The sequence below is a fragment of the Nansenia antarctica genome (genome assembly GCF_963989245.1).
Source record: "Nansenia antarctica genome assembly, chromosome: 2".
NCBI classification, from domain to species: domain Eukaryota; kingdom Metazoa; phylum Chordata; class Actinopteri; order Argentiniformes; family Microstomatidae; genus Nansenia; species Nansenia antarctica.
In genome coordinates this window covers 13,304,333-13,319,332 of record NC_137675.1, presented here as the reverse complement: position 1 = coordinate 13,319,332, position 15,000 = coordinate 13,304,333, and the positions used below count along the sequence as shown (strand labels likewise).

Genomic DNA, 15,000 nt, shown 5'->3' with positions numbered 1-15,000 from the left:
GAGTAAAGGTCGTAAACTCAAAGGCTGAACCTGAGCTGGGTCAGGAGTTAATCCCTCCCTGACCGCTCGCTAACCCGGACTGCTACAGCTGGCTCCTCCAGTTACCTGTCTAACCCTCCAGTTACCTGTCCAACATCAATCCAGATCATTCCAATCCGAGAAACCTGGAACGTATTCAATGAGGAGTTTTCACTATATATATATATACATATATTATTTTTATTTATTTTTTCTTAATTTATATGTAATCCAAGGGGTTAATCTTCCATGAATGGATGTAGTTGACCATGAGTTCTAACTGTTATTGTGTCCATCTTGATGCATGTCCTGTGCTTTCAGTAAGCATTCACCCCCCCTTGTAACCTCCATGCATATTGTTGTGTTACAACCTGACTTTAAAATGGATTCAGTCTGTAATGACACCGTGATCCACACAGTGTGCTATTGATTACTAGGCACATCAGAGATTCCAAAAGTACATTAACTATTATCCTTGCCACAGAGATGGACTCAATTCTAGAACATTCAATTAAATTGTATTTTTAAAGTCAGGTTGTAGCACCAACAAAATAATGGAAAAAGTCCAGGGGGTGAATACTTCCTGAAGGCAATGTATCTCTCACCCAGAGCAATGTATCTCTCACCCAGAGCTCATACAGAGCATCGTTTTCACGGGGTGTCTGGCAGACAGCAGTCTCCTACCAGTGGATTACTGCTGGATCCCTCAGTCAATAGGTTTTGATTTCAGACCGAGGCATTCAGGAATTAGACCGCAGCCAATCAATCTGCAGTCTATGTGCCAAAGAGCAATACTCTTGTATACTCACGTTGAGAATGAATTAGTAGCATCTCTGATGGACTCTCTATAGCGTAACAGTACACACACACACACACACAGGCACACACAAGCGCACGCACACACACACGCACACATGACCACGCACACACACACACACACGCACACACACACGCGCGCGCACATACGCGCACATATACACACACACACACTCCACACACAAACACACTAATTTCTCTGAAGAGTGTCTATTTATACAAGTAGACTTCTCACTTCTCACTCAGCCTAATATAGACAGTCTTCCAGTCAGCCATTGATCGGAGGAGAATTGTGTTAATCAGCTGGTGGAAGGATGAGCACATCACTAAGCCCTCATCCCTCTCATCCTTCTCACATTTCTCCTAACACTTCAGACATCTGTCTCTCTCTGTCTCTCTCTCTATCTCTGAATCTCTCTATGCTCTTTTTCTCTCTCTCTCTCTCTCTCTCTCTCTCTATCTCTGTCTCTCTTTCTCTCTATCTCTCTCTCTCTCCCTCTCACACCTTTCCTCCTTCCCTCATTATATCTCTCTCTCTGTCTCTCTCGTTCACACCCTCTATCCCTCCCTCCCTCTCTCTTTATCTCTCAGTCGTTTGTTTGGGCAATAGATTGATCCGTGTCCCGCGGGGGATATATCCGAGGTGTTCACTCACACACGTACACACACTGCTGCGTCAGCCTGTCTCCCGTATCGACCAGGCAGGAAGTTGCAACACCAGTCCTCACGTCGCCACAGAAAGAAGTGACACCAAACCATAAGCGCACACACACTGGAAAGCCTTACACAGAATGTACACATGAAACATGAAACATTCAAGCTGTGCTGAATCTAGAGGAGGAGAAAGAGGGTGGATATTTTCTAAGGACTAGTATTTCCCTTGACATTATGCAAATTAACGTTCAACCTAATTTTCTCATTTCCAAATGGGTCAGATAGGGATGTATGCATAACGTACATTATGCTGTTGCACCAACCAATTTTAGATACAGTGAACTAATTGCAGTCTCTCTCTCTCTCTGTCTGTCTCACTCTCTCTCTCTCTCTCTCTGTCTGTCTCTCCCTCTCTCTCTGTCTCACTCTCTCTGTCTCTCTCTCTGTCTCACTCTCTCTCTCTTTCTCTCTCTGTCTGTCTCACTCTCTCTCTGTCTCACACTCTCTCTCTCTCTCTGTCTCTCTCTCCAGATCGGGACGGAGTGGGACGCCAAGGAGCGTCTGTTCCGCAACTTCGGGGGTCTGATGGGCCCCATGGAGGAGACGGTGGGCATGCAGCGCTGGAGCAAAGGGGCCAACGTCACCGTCACCGTGGTCTGGGTGGACCCCACCAACGTCATCGCCGCCACCTACGACATCCTGATCGACGCCAGCGCGGAGTACACCCACTACCGGCCCCCCCTGAACCAGCCCCTCCGGCCGGGGGTGTGGACCGTACGCATCCTGCACCACTGGAGCCCCGTGGCCGAGACCCGCTTCCTCATCGCCCCGCTGGCGTACAGTAAACATCAGGCCATCCGGCAAGGTGAGGAGGGGGGGCGCGGCGGAGAACCAAAACGAAAGAGTGTCGTACACAGCACACATACGTACACACACTCACATACACACACGTAGGTCAGTTTCATACACACACGTACACACACATATGTCAATGTCATACACGGCACACTCACGTCATACACACTCACGTACACACACACGCGCACACACACACACACACACACGCACACACACACACACACACACACACACATATGTCAATGTCATACACGTACACTCACTCACTCACACACACACACACATACACACACACACACACACACACACACACATATACACACACACACATATACACACACACACACACACACACACACATTATAGAAGCCACCATGATTGATTCTAATCAGCCCTGGAAGCTGTAGCAGGGCCCCAGTTGTCTGTCTCAGAGTCCCCCTTAATAACAACCCTCTTGTGTTGGTCATATACTACACAGAATGTTAATAACAACCCTCTTGTGTTGGTCATATACTACACAGAATGTTAATAACAACCCTCTTGTGTTGGTCATATACTACACAGAATGTTAAACAACGGCATATCCCAGCCCTTGACACTGAAACAATGGTACTATTAAATCAATCTGTCTGCAGTATGGATAAGGGACCGGCCCTCCATTGTGAAGGACCATAGTAATCACTCGCTCTGAAAGTCACACGAGTGCAAAATCTTTTTCGTTTTCCGTTTAATCACAGGCTCTGTTCTGTTCATAATCGCGCAGACGCTGTTCAATTATGGAGAGAATGAATAAAATAGTGTCGGGGTTTCGCCTTGACTCGCCCTGGGATTTGGACTATTGCGAGAGTGTTTGAGTGTTTGAGGCCACTAAAATATTCATCAGTTGTTCATGAGTGTTTTTGGTTTGTTTGTTTGCTTTCGATTTCAGTCGTAAGCCCTCGTTGATGGGACTCGGGACGTCGCGTGGCGCGTTATTTAATACGCTTTCATCCAATCCTCTAAGTGCTTGTCAGGCGCAATCAGAATGCCAAATATACGCCTCCAACGTGTTGTTTTCTCTCTCTCATCTCATTTTCACCCAGAAAATGAGGCTACATTTATGACCTTTGAGCTACTTATGAAAGTCAGTCACCAAAAAGTTTTCATTTCCGAAAGGTACACCTCCCCCAGGTGACAGGGTTAGACTGGTAAGAATGTATTGAAAAATTCATGTTTTTTTTTTACATATTTAAAATACATTCAGTCGTCTCTGCCATTTTAGTACAACACACGTGTTTGACACCGTTCCTCATTCCGGTCCGTGTATTACAACGAGCCCGTCCTCTGATTCCTACCTCCACCAGCCTCCCCTGCTGAGGACACAACCTTTAGGTTTTAGTACAGTAGAATGCGTGTCCATGTCTCTGATAGGTCCTTCCTCCTGATGGTAGGGTATGAAATTCTGCAGCCATGGCCTGTCCCTTCCAGCCTGCCCGTAATTTACGACCACGAACGACTCCAGGTCTTCCTCCTACACGTAGCGCTAGTAAAAGTTTATGGTGTGGGTTTTCACCCTGGCTTAATGCTGGCACCGTACACACACACACACACACACACAGACGCACAAACACCCCTGCCACAGCAGAGTTGGCACGGCGCGGGCAGCCTCAGCCTAGCCTGGCAGTACACCCAGTGTCTGACTGCATCTCTGTCATGAAGAGTGCTGACATCAGCATCACGTCTGGGTGCGAGCGGTGTGAGGCGGGCGGAGGGAGAAGCTAGGGTACAATAGCCACGCTGAGAGGGGACTGGCTAGCGCCCGGGTGTGAGGGGGGCTGAGGAATGTACAGCTTTACCTTCAGGGTGGAGGGTGTTGGGTTTGAGGGACGAGGAGGAGGTGGTCTCTCTCTCTCTCTCTAGTCTGGTCTCCTCCCAACCAAGGGCTAGCCTAACCGAGCTAGCCACAGAAGGGGCCAGGGGAGGCTGGCGGGGGTGGAAATCGGAGGACGGGCTCATTGTAACGCATGGGACGGAATGAGGAACGGTATCAAACACATGTGTTTGATTCATGTGTTTGATACCATTCCTCATTCCGTCCCATGCGTTACAATGAGCACGTCCTCCGATTTCTACCTCCACCAGCCTCCCCTGGCCCCCTTCTGTGGCTAGCTCCTAACCGTTAGAATGTAAGAAACCCTAGACAGGGGCCGCCGAGTACGTTTTGCTCCCACTTTGCGTCATACCCCAAAGGAAATCCATTTGATCTAAATAAGTAGATTGGCTGTGAGTAAAATCAAAGGCAGCATGTCCTGAAAAAAAATAAAAACACGAGTCACAACTGAAGTCTGTACCTTCAGGCAGCAAAATCCAATTCCGTCACTTATCTCTGTGTCATCTGTTCATTTTACAAGTAGCCTACTAGGAGAAAGCACCCCCTGAAATCTAACCCTCGTGTTTTTGTCCCTCTATCAAAAACCCTCCCCCCCCCCCCTCCCTCACCCCCCCCCCTCCCCCCTCCCCCCCCCCCCCCCCCCCCCAGAGGACACTCTGAGGCTCCACAATGGTCCGGCCAAGAACAGCTACATGGAACAGAGTTTCCACGGCCTCAACCCCGTCCTCAACATCCCCGTCCACCTGGGCCAGGTGGAGCAGGCCAAGCGGAACGCCGCCCTCACGGGCCCAGAGCTCGAGCGCTGGGTAGACAGCCTCGTGGCCGAGCTCTGGGAGGCCGGGGACATCTGCGCCACGGGGCCCACCGCCTGTCCCGTCATGCAGCTCTGCGCTAAGACCCCCTGGAGCTCCCTCAGCCCCGACCCCAAGTCCCAGCTCATCCCGCCGCGCGCCGACGGACGCATCAGGTAGCAACAGCGCCTCCGCTGGACGGGAGGCCACTCTGCTGGAAAAGTCTTATTTTATTTTGAGTAATTTATTTTTATGTTTATTTTCTTTCTTTCTTTCTTTTTTCCCCTCGGGTTTTCTCTGTCGTCGCGGATGAAAAAGAAGGAAGTCTTTAGATTTTTCTCTGAAGGTTGAAAGAGGAGGAGAAAGTGAGGGGGAGGGTTCTGTGGGCAGTCGCTCCTTGCATACGCGCGTTCCTCTTTGCAGTGCCGGCTTTGCAGTTTCTGTTTCCTAACGTATCTTCCATTGAATCTCGTCGCTGTTTCTACGGCGACTGATTGATGCCGTCTCTGACACAGAGACAAGCGTTGCGTTGCCGAGCGCCTAGGCCGTCTAGTCTACTGCTGAATTAAAGAGCACTTGTGAAGTCAGAGTCTGAGTCTGTGTCTCAAATGACACCCTAGTCACCATGAAGCGCGCTACTGTTGACCAGATTGCTATATCAATTGTTTCTGGTCAATAGAAGCGGACTTCGTAGGGATCAGTGTGCCATTTGAGTGGAACAGGGTAGTTGACACTGGTAGTGGACCAACAAGATCTGCTCTACAAGGCCTCCGTGGCCTGGATCTCTAGAGAGTTAGAGACCTCTGGTACTGTTGTAGAGACACCTGTGTTAAGCAGGGGAGGCTGGTGGAGGACAGGCTCATTGTAAGGCATGGAACGGAATGAGGGACGGCATCAAACAGGCGTCCTCATTCCGTTCCATTCCACAATGGAGCCCGTACTCCGACTCCGGCCTACACCAGCCTGCCCTGGTGTTAACAGTTTTCATAATATCCTAAAGGTAAGAGGGTAAGCATTCATAGACACTCCGAAACGATGCTAAATGATCCTATAGAAGAGTATGATATGAAACAAATGGAACATATATATGGCACATAATGTCAAAAAGTGTTTTGGAGTATTTGTGAAGGTTTTTTTTAATTGACATAAAATGGTTGTTTTGGGCATTATGAAGACTGCATAATGAGTCTCGACTCTCAACTGACCCACGACCTCAGAGGTGCCGCCGAGATATTTATGGTATGAAAACTCACTTCCTTGCCTGAATCGTTGTGTGTGTGCGTGATGATGTTATGACAGCACAGCGTTACCCAATGGCTTTCAGTGCCTGAACAGGAGGAAGGCAGGGCGTCAGACGTGTGTGAAGGAGCAGGCGACTCAGCCCTGTGTTGGGTCATCTGTATCTCTAGATCAGGGGCTTATTCAGAACGGTGAAAACGCGAGGATATTTTGAAGTTGAATAGATGGTGACAGGATTTTTCGTGTTATCACTGTTCTACAGTAGATAATGTATTTCTACCTTCAATGTTCCAATCGTTTTTACTCGGCTGAAAATAGCCCAGCTGTACTGAAGGGTATTGGAGAGACTAGATGACTACTGTGTGTTCTGACCTCCTGGTTCTTTCCGCAGACTGCCTGAAACTTGAAATGAAAGTATATCAGCTGTGCTTTCATAGAAAATGAATTTCTCAAGCTTTTTTTTTTGTTCTGTCTTTGTTTTCAAAATTCGTTAATTTGTTTCAAATGACACTTTATGTTGCAAGTATGAAAAAGAAAAAATGCCTCAAAATTATTATTGTGTGAATGGGAGTGAGTCCACAAGTTGCTATTTATTTATAAGTTTATATAAATACAGATATTTTTAGTCAATGACTAAATTACTACAACGTCGCTGCCTTGGCAGCTCGATAAATATTTTTTGTAAAGAAAAGCTGCCTTTATTTACAAAGGCCTACAACGCCCCAGAACCTGTACCTTTCTTTGGCCAACTGTGTCAGTGTCGTCTAAATAGATCTACTTGTCTGGTTTCTACTTGGCTATTTGCCAAGCACATCACAGGAGGAAGCACCCAGGACCGAGAGGTCAGCTTCCTGACATCCTCACCAAACAGAGAAGTTAGAAAAGAACAAAAACACTCCCACAAAATAGGATAGGTGTTACTGTGGAGAAACTGGTCGGACAAAAATGTGCGTTGTGGTGTTACATTTCCTATTTGGTCCTTGTCAAGTCCCAGGATATTAGTGATGATGATGATAATGATGATGTTCATGCTGTGACAAAATGTAACAAAAAAGTGGATATTATCTTGTATCTTTAATTAAGGAAAAATGACTTACCTATTGAATTGGCACCTGGTGTTTATGATTTCACTGATTTTTCTGTGCTTTTGCCGCCATCCGAAACAATCTATCTCAGTTCAAACATACACTCTGTGCCCCTGGCATTGCATCGTGGGTACTATAGCACACTATGCTACAATCACAATGATATTATCCATCATTTGTTTTCGTTTTGGCTTCATTCACAACCTAATTTGATTGCAATTAAGAGTTCAATCTGTGATTGTCAGCATCATTTAGCTGTTAAATGTGTGAAGTGAATGTTTCAATTAAGATAGTGGTAATCAATGGCAAGTTCACCTTACCTCTCTGTTGTGATGTATCTATCTATCCTAAGAGGTATCACTCCTATATCACTCCTGTCAATCACCATCCCAGGTTGTTTGTGTTGTCGGGGTGGTAAAAGACAAGATAGCCTCTTAAAGTCAGCCGCAATCGACATAGTAGCTAAATACAGTATATTCCTTCTCTTTCTTGGCAGTGCCATGACAACCTGAGACAAACACTTCACACAACATCCTTAGTTCATCCATACAATGATCAAGAAGAAATGAAGTGAATATGTAACTCGTATGTGAAAGTCACTATTTTGTTACAAATGATTAAAAATGAAGAAAATGTACATAAGTATTTTGTATTGAGAAGATGTTTAAAACTAATTGTATGTAAATACTGACGTGGTGGAACGATAATATCGAAGGGGGAATCATAAGAATAGATTGTGTTGCTAGTTTTGGCACACAGAGTGATTTAGGTACATAACCTGTTTCAGTGTTTTTGACAGATGTCTGATGAGTTAAAGGACTAATTTGGGGAAGCTTTTAATATTACTGTATTTCGCCTTTCAGAGAATCTCATGCCAGATTGTTGTTCTCTTGCTGGAATGTATTGTTGAGCAACTGTTGCACAAACTTCTCTGAGTCCAAACGTTTCCCAAAGTTTCTGGGGAAACTCTGTGCCTTAGCTATCTATACTCCTCCTGTCTAAGGAACTCTGTCAACTTTCTGTCCATCAATACAAGTCGGTATATGGTTGTTTTTACTTTTTACAACAAAAAAAAACAGGAAGAGTCAATGTGATTGGATGAATACTGTAACACCAAAAAATATGTCAGCTGTTGTATAGATCATGCCTTCTGTCTTTTGGCTTTTTTTTTTTTTTTTTTTTTTGGGTTGGTTCATTTTTTTCTCTGACTGCTTTTTGAAATAAAAAAAATCTCTCTGGATCTATTTTCGTTCACGTCTTAATTATTTCACTTATCTATTTTAAGTTGGATACGTAAGGATAATTATCTTGACAATTGTTTCCTTGTGTTAATGACAGCACTATAGGCCTTATGACACGTCTTTCATAAGTCTTTTTTTATAAGTTTAAATAGTCATTAGTGCATTTTACTACATGAAAACCAACAGTCTAATTACTCCATAATTAGTTGATGACACTGTTGGAAGTCGCTGTAGTGTTTACTATGGCTTCATCCTCTCAGTATTGTTGCTTAATGAGACAAAACCGGTGGCGTTGTTAAGTGTGGGTACATTCAGTTGTTACCACACGTTTTCCATGACAACCAAATCATTAACCTGACATCATCAGTTGTAAAAGTAGCAATGTGCTAAAGCCTCTTTATATCCACGGACCCCCATGGGGATCCGAAGTGATATAAAGAGTTTACCTCGATCAATTCTCTTCATCGATATCACATTTTTTCACAACTTTGCATGCTATACGATGCCACCATTTTTTTCCAGAGACGGTAAACACGGCCTAAGTCACATCCAGTTTTTTCCAACTGGAGAATGTGTCATGTCCGGTTTCAACGCCAAATTTCCATACCATTGGTCGGCCAACTCAAAAAAAAGGAGAAAAAAAAAAGAAAAAAAAAAGAAATCTGATACATGAGAAAGGTCAAAGGTCAAAGATGGTGCCAACATATCTCCAAATGGCCTAAACATATAGGTGTCCGCCTAAACATACCTGTACTAAAACAGGTACAAAGTTGCATTTGCTCACATTACTAGCATCAACTTTGGCACAAGTACTAATAAGACCCTGGAGTACTGATTCCTAGATGATTTGGGCTTGGTTATCAGGTTTCCAAGGTGATATTCACTGTAAAAGCTGTTGTTTTTTTAGGCGGAGACTGAATTTGAGATGTTTTATAATGTTCTAGCTCTATTTACTCTGACACAGTAACATAGATTTTGATTCTGACACTTCTACAGCCACCCCACAGGTGTTAGCTTTCATTTGATAACAAGATCATTATGAAGGCCCTTGTGATTGTGGAGATATTCTATATTCACTGTGGGCATGTCATTTCGAGCAGAAAACCAGAAAAATGAGGTGGATAAGAAGAGAGATTCTTACCAAACCGAACATTATGCATGCACATGGTTGCTAGTCTCACGCCATACCACCAAATCACTTTGTTGTCACACCTCCTCTGGAGGTCTGGAGAGTTTTACAGGAACTGGTCTGGACTGGACTGAACCGGACGGAGCGATGGAAGATGGCGCAGGACTCCTGTGAGCTGGGACGCCAGGAAACAATGCCGTTTGCGGCAGAGTGACGCCTGTTACATGTACATGTACTTTCAAAACATTTAGGGCCGGTTTCACAGACAAGGCTTAAGCCTAGTCCTAGACTAAAAAACATCTTCAATGGAGATTTTACATTGAAAGTGTGATTTAGTCCAGGACTAGGCTTAAGCCTTGTCTGTGAAACCGGCCCTATCATAAACACCCACAGCCAGCCCAGACATCATGTCCATGGGTTGCTATCAGAGACAGATACTGTAGTCCGTTTCCCGAAAGCTTCGTAGCTTAAGCAGCACTTCATTTCTCCCGACAAACCAAGCCGCAAAGCCGCGAGAGGCTTATAATTGTAAATCAATATTTGCAGGTCAATCTTCTGTTTGTGGAAGAACACGATTTGTTCAATGAAGAACTTTGCTGGACTGCTGGGGGGGGAGGAGTGGGCGTTTCTTTAGCTCGAAAGCTTCCGGGAAACTGACTCCAGTTGTGTCTTTATGGTCTAAGACACATGTGCTGTCTATATAGACCCCCGCCGCCGGAACAAGAAAGGGAGCAGATCATAAGAAACCACGAACATAGACACAGCTCTTCCTTTGGTTTGGGCCCACTGTGTAGCTAACTAACGACGACACATGTAGTGTAGAGGGAGGTCTGGCTGACTCTGACCAGAGCCTCTCTCTCTGTGATCACCCCCCCCCCCCCCCTCTTCAGAACAGGGGTTCTGTTCTGTGTGATCCTCCGGGGCTTCCATCACATGGCGTTCTGAGCCTCTGACAGACCCAGATCAAAGGGACACTGCAGGCCATCAGATCCCTACACTCAGTCCCAAGAGCCTGGGAACAGGCTGGCTAATTAGTCCCTGGTTACTGTGACGGGGGGGAAAAGTGTGTGTGTGTGTGTGTGTGTGTGTGGGGGGGGGGGGGGGGTATGTGTGTGTGTGTGTGTGTGCCTGTGTGTAAGGATGTCACATCTGTAAGGAGTGTGTGTTTTAATGATGTCACATCTGTGAGGAGTGTGTGTTGTAGTGGTGTCACATCTGGGTTTCAAACAAGGAGCCACATCATGCCCATCCAGTCCAGTGCATTTTATTCCTATCTGATATCAAGTTTGATATGGGACATACAAAACATAACTGGAAGATGAAAGCAACTCTACTAAATCCTCTTCTAGGCCACATATTACAATTTAGATTAGGCTATATACTGACATCAAATGATAGCAAGATACTAATAATAAGTGACTGCTCCTGGTGTCTATCAAATAAATGTATATTAATAATCATATGCCTATATCATATAGGCATATATTTAAATTATATTATAAAGCTGATGCTTTTATCCAAAGCGACGTATATTGCAGTGAGTGCATACATTATGTTACCATCTCGTTTTCGAGGGGTTCCGCAAAGACGAAATACAGAATGATTCTGTTTTTGACAGTCTTGTTCTGACAGTCAATGTTCTGTAAGATACTGTATGTTCTGGTGATGCGGTACCACTTGGGGCAAGAGAAAACCCTCTTGAAACGGATTATCTTGTCTGCTTGAAATGTAACAGTAATATTGGCATCTTCTATAGAAGAAACGTCAGTCTAACCAGTCCCCTCAGATGCAGGAGAGAAACTCACTGAGATGCTAAAGCAATAAACTTCTCAATAGAACCTTAACCTAACGGGTTATCTCACAGAGAGAGAGACAGACATCATTAGACAGGCCTATAAAATATAAATGATGTGTGATTATGTACTATCACTGTAGAGGAGGAGAGGAGAGGAGAGAGAGAGAGAGGGAGAGAGAAAGGGAGAAAGAGAGAGGGAGGGGTAAGAGAGTGAAAGAGATATAAGAGAGGGGGGGGAGAGAGAGAGAGAGAGAAATAGAGAGAGAGAAAGAATGAAAGAGAGAGAGGGGGGAGAGACAGTAAGAGAGAGACAGAGAGAGAGAGAGAGAGAGAGAGAGAGAGAGAGGGAGGGGTAAGAGAGTGAAGGAGATATAAGAGAGGGGGGAGAGAGAGAGAGAGAAATAGAGAGAGAGAAAGAATGAAAGAGAGAGAGGGGGGAGAGACAGTAAGAGAGAGACAGAGAGTAAAAAGTGGTAAATGGAAATAGCTTCACTTTTATCACCGATGGTGTGGTGGTAATGTCCCTTATCTCCCCCTGAAATCTGCTCACCGATAGTCCGAATAATGACATCATCATTCAGGGCCAGTTGTAACTTGAAAGCCCCCCCCCCCCCCTCCACCACCACCACCACCACCACCACCCTCCTGCTGGCTGCCTGCTACTGGGGAATAGAGCTGCAACCCGTCCCATTGATCAACCCGAGAAATACATCCTCTCCTTGGAGAGTCAAATCAGATTAAAAGCACCCCAGGCCCCTCCAGCATCTGGCTGCGGCTTCACGAGCCGATACCCCCCAACCAGGCGGAGGCAGAGAACAAGAGATGCAGCTAGCCTAACGAAAGCACTAAATATTTTAGCGTTGTCTTGGAGCGAATAGAGAGCTGTGGCACGTGTGGAGAAGAGGGGGGGGGGGGTGCTAGGCTAACGCTAGCGACTGGGTCTTGTGGGGGGCTAGCGAGAGAAGGAGGGATGGAGGGATGGTGGGATGGAGGGACGGCAGGGCCCCCTTTTCCTTCCGTGACGTTACACGAAAGAGTGTCAGAGGACATCAGCGAACAGCTGAGGGGAACAACACTAGGCCATTAGGAGGGAGTCACAGGGGCGGAAGGTCAATGGTCACATTGATCGGGGAGACGGAGGAGAGAGCACTCAGTCCCGTCAGCGGAGTCTCTCCTGACACCTGCTGGGACATGGTGTGTGAGTGGCCGGGGCCAGCAGCAGCAGACAGGCTTTTACTGTCACTAACCCCATGTAGGGACGGGCGCAGGCAGGCAGGGAGGGAGGGGCCTCTGTCAATCTTTGAGAGAACGATGTCTCACTTGGATATTTCTCCTAGAAGGTCACACCGCAGGCTACGTTGAAAGGTTCAGGTATGTGGGATCGAGTTTCAAAATAGCACTAAAGGGCGGCCATGATAAATCACGACCTGCAATCAAGAGGAGCAATCACAGAGCAATCAGCAATCATGATAATGAACGTTTAGTGGAGAGCGCTGTCAGACAAAGGCGTTTCTAATAATGTGACAGTATCTGCATATTTGCATAGATAAATGCATCGCTGCTATAAATGCATTTGCTGCTATTAGAAAATGTAAGGATATTATATGTTTTTTCGAATGGTCAGTATCGTCCAAAGGGGGCAGCGATGCACAGAACTACAAAGGCACAGGCCCGCGGAGGATAACACACAGCAAGCCGCCCCATGGTAGACATGGAATAAGAACTTCATAAATGGGATAATCAGAACTTATAATTAATAAATGGTGTAATTAGAACGTAATAAATATTAGGAATGCAAAAGTAATTGATTGTAATTTTTGTGTGTGTGTGTGTGTGTTTGCATTTTGTGCGGCTCCTACTTTTGCGCTTCACGCTGTGAACAGGAGTTGTCAATCTGTAGCACGGTGGGCGTCCGTCACTGTGGGCGTTCGCTAGCCACGTTCTCTCTCGCCTCTCACTGTGGTTTGGACTCGTCAAGACGAGGGAGGACGACGTGACATGGAAATTAGTTCACACAACTGCAACATCAGAAAGAAAATTGCGCATTTCCTATTCAGATCCTATTCCTGAGAGCTGAACGGCCATTGATTTAATGTGGTATTATAATGTCATTCAGAGGTGGCACAATGAGTTGTCATTAAGGCTGACATTTTGACATTTGTACCCTATGATACGTACATGTGTATGTACATTACCTACCGCATATAAACATAAGTGCAATTGTTAAGGCTGCACTGCACTATATGAGCTTTCTTAACAAACTAACCCCCCCGCCCTCCCCAGAAACACACACACACACACACACACACACACACACACACACACACACACACACACACATCACCCCCTAAATCCTGTAGGCCACCCAAGGCCATCCTGGTGGCTGTATTGACTGGGAGTCATCATGTCTGTGATGAACACAGGCTCCTGCACACACATGCGTCATCACACTGGTGCGGGCAGAGATAGTCACCCTGTGCCATCCAACACTTCCTTATCAATACCCCTGGAAATAAGTCACCCGTCACCATCGATCTTCTGTCACCAGGGGGGCAGGGAGAGGGGGGGGTTGGGTGGGGGGGACAGCACGGAGAGTTATGTTCCCGGGGATCTGAGGGGGGGGACATTGGCTGTGGGGACGCGGGGAGGAGCCGTGCTCGTGTGGACAGTTGAGGCTGGTGGAGCGCTCAGACCATGTGTGTGTTCGATACTGTGTTCCTCATTTCCGTTCCGTGCATTCCAATGAGCCCCGTCCTCCGATTTCTACCTCCACCAGCCTCCCCTGGTTGTGTGTACTGTACTGTGCTGTACTGTGCTGCGCTGTGCTGTTTTTGTGATGTTCTGTGATATTGGCTGTGATGCTCTGCTGTGTGGTAGGCTGTGATAGGTTGCAATGGGCGGTGATGTAGCCTGCACCAATGAGCAATGGACGCTAGCCGCTAGCCACTGCAGCAAAATCCACCTGGCTGCATAGCACAGGCTTCCGGTCGCCCACGGCAGATTTATCATCCTGACCGTTTGCACAGATTATATTCCATAATAAAAATGGAGTCAAGCACTATCTCCACCTTGGTCCTAGTACGAAGGGGTTTACTCGCACAGAATATCAATTTTGTCGAAGGGGCAGATGTGATGCAACGGAGGCTGGTGGTAGGTAGGAAATCGGAGGACGGGCTCATTGTAACACACGGGACGGAATGAGGAATTGGGAACCAAACTCGGGTGTTTTGTTACCATTCCTCATTCCGTTCCGTGCGTTAAAATGAGGATGTCCTCCGATTTTTCGACCTCCACCAGCCTCCCCCCAGTCTGTTAGACATCATGCAGGACTGTATAATGTGTGTCCATAAACAGTGATTGTAAAGCAAGATAGAGCATGCCATGTGAACAGGGAGGCGTATGAAAACAAGAGATATGGGAAAACGAATGCAGGGGGCCTGTATGCTGCGACACCGTCCTTCATTCTGAAAGAGTTATACATCACATAAATATGCATATGGGTCT

General features: G+C 46.1%; 1 protein-coding gene across 1 annotated transcript in view; it reads left to right on the top strand.

Annotated features, from left to right (window-relative positions):
- Positions 1-5,187, top strand: part of LOC308149831 (xylosyltransferase 1-like) — a gene marked incomplete at both ends in the record, with an annotated part of 67,647 nt that extends 62,460 nt beyond the window's left edge. Inside the window, 2 exons of the mRNA XM_080522717.1 lie at positions 2,020-2,353; positions 4,865-5,187. Coding sequence (XP_080378843.1) covers positions 2,020-2,353; positions 4,865-5,187 — 657 coding nt within the window. The remainder of the gene's footprint in view (positions 1-2,019; positions 2,354-4,864) is intronic.
- Positions 5,188-15,000: the final 9,813 nt, after the last annotated feature.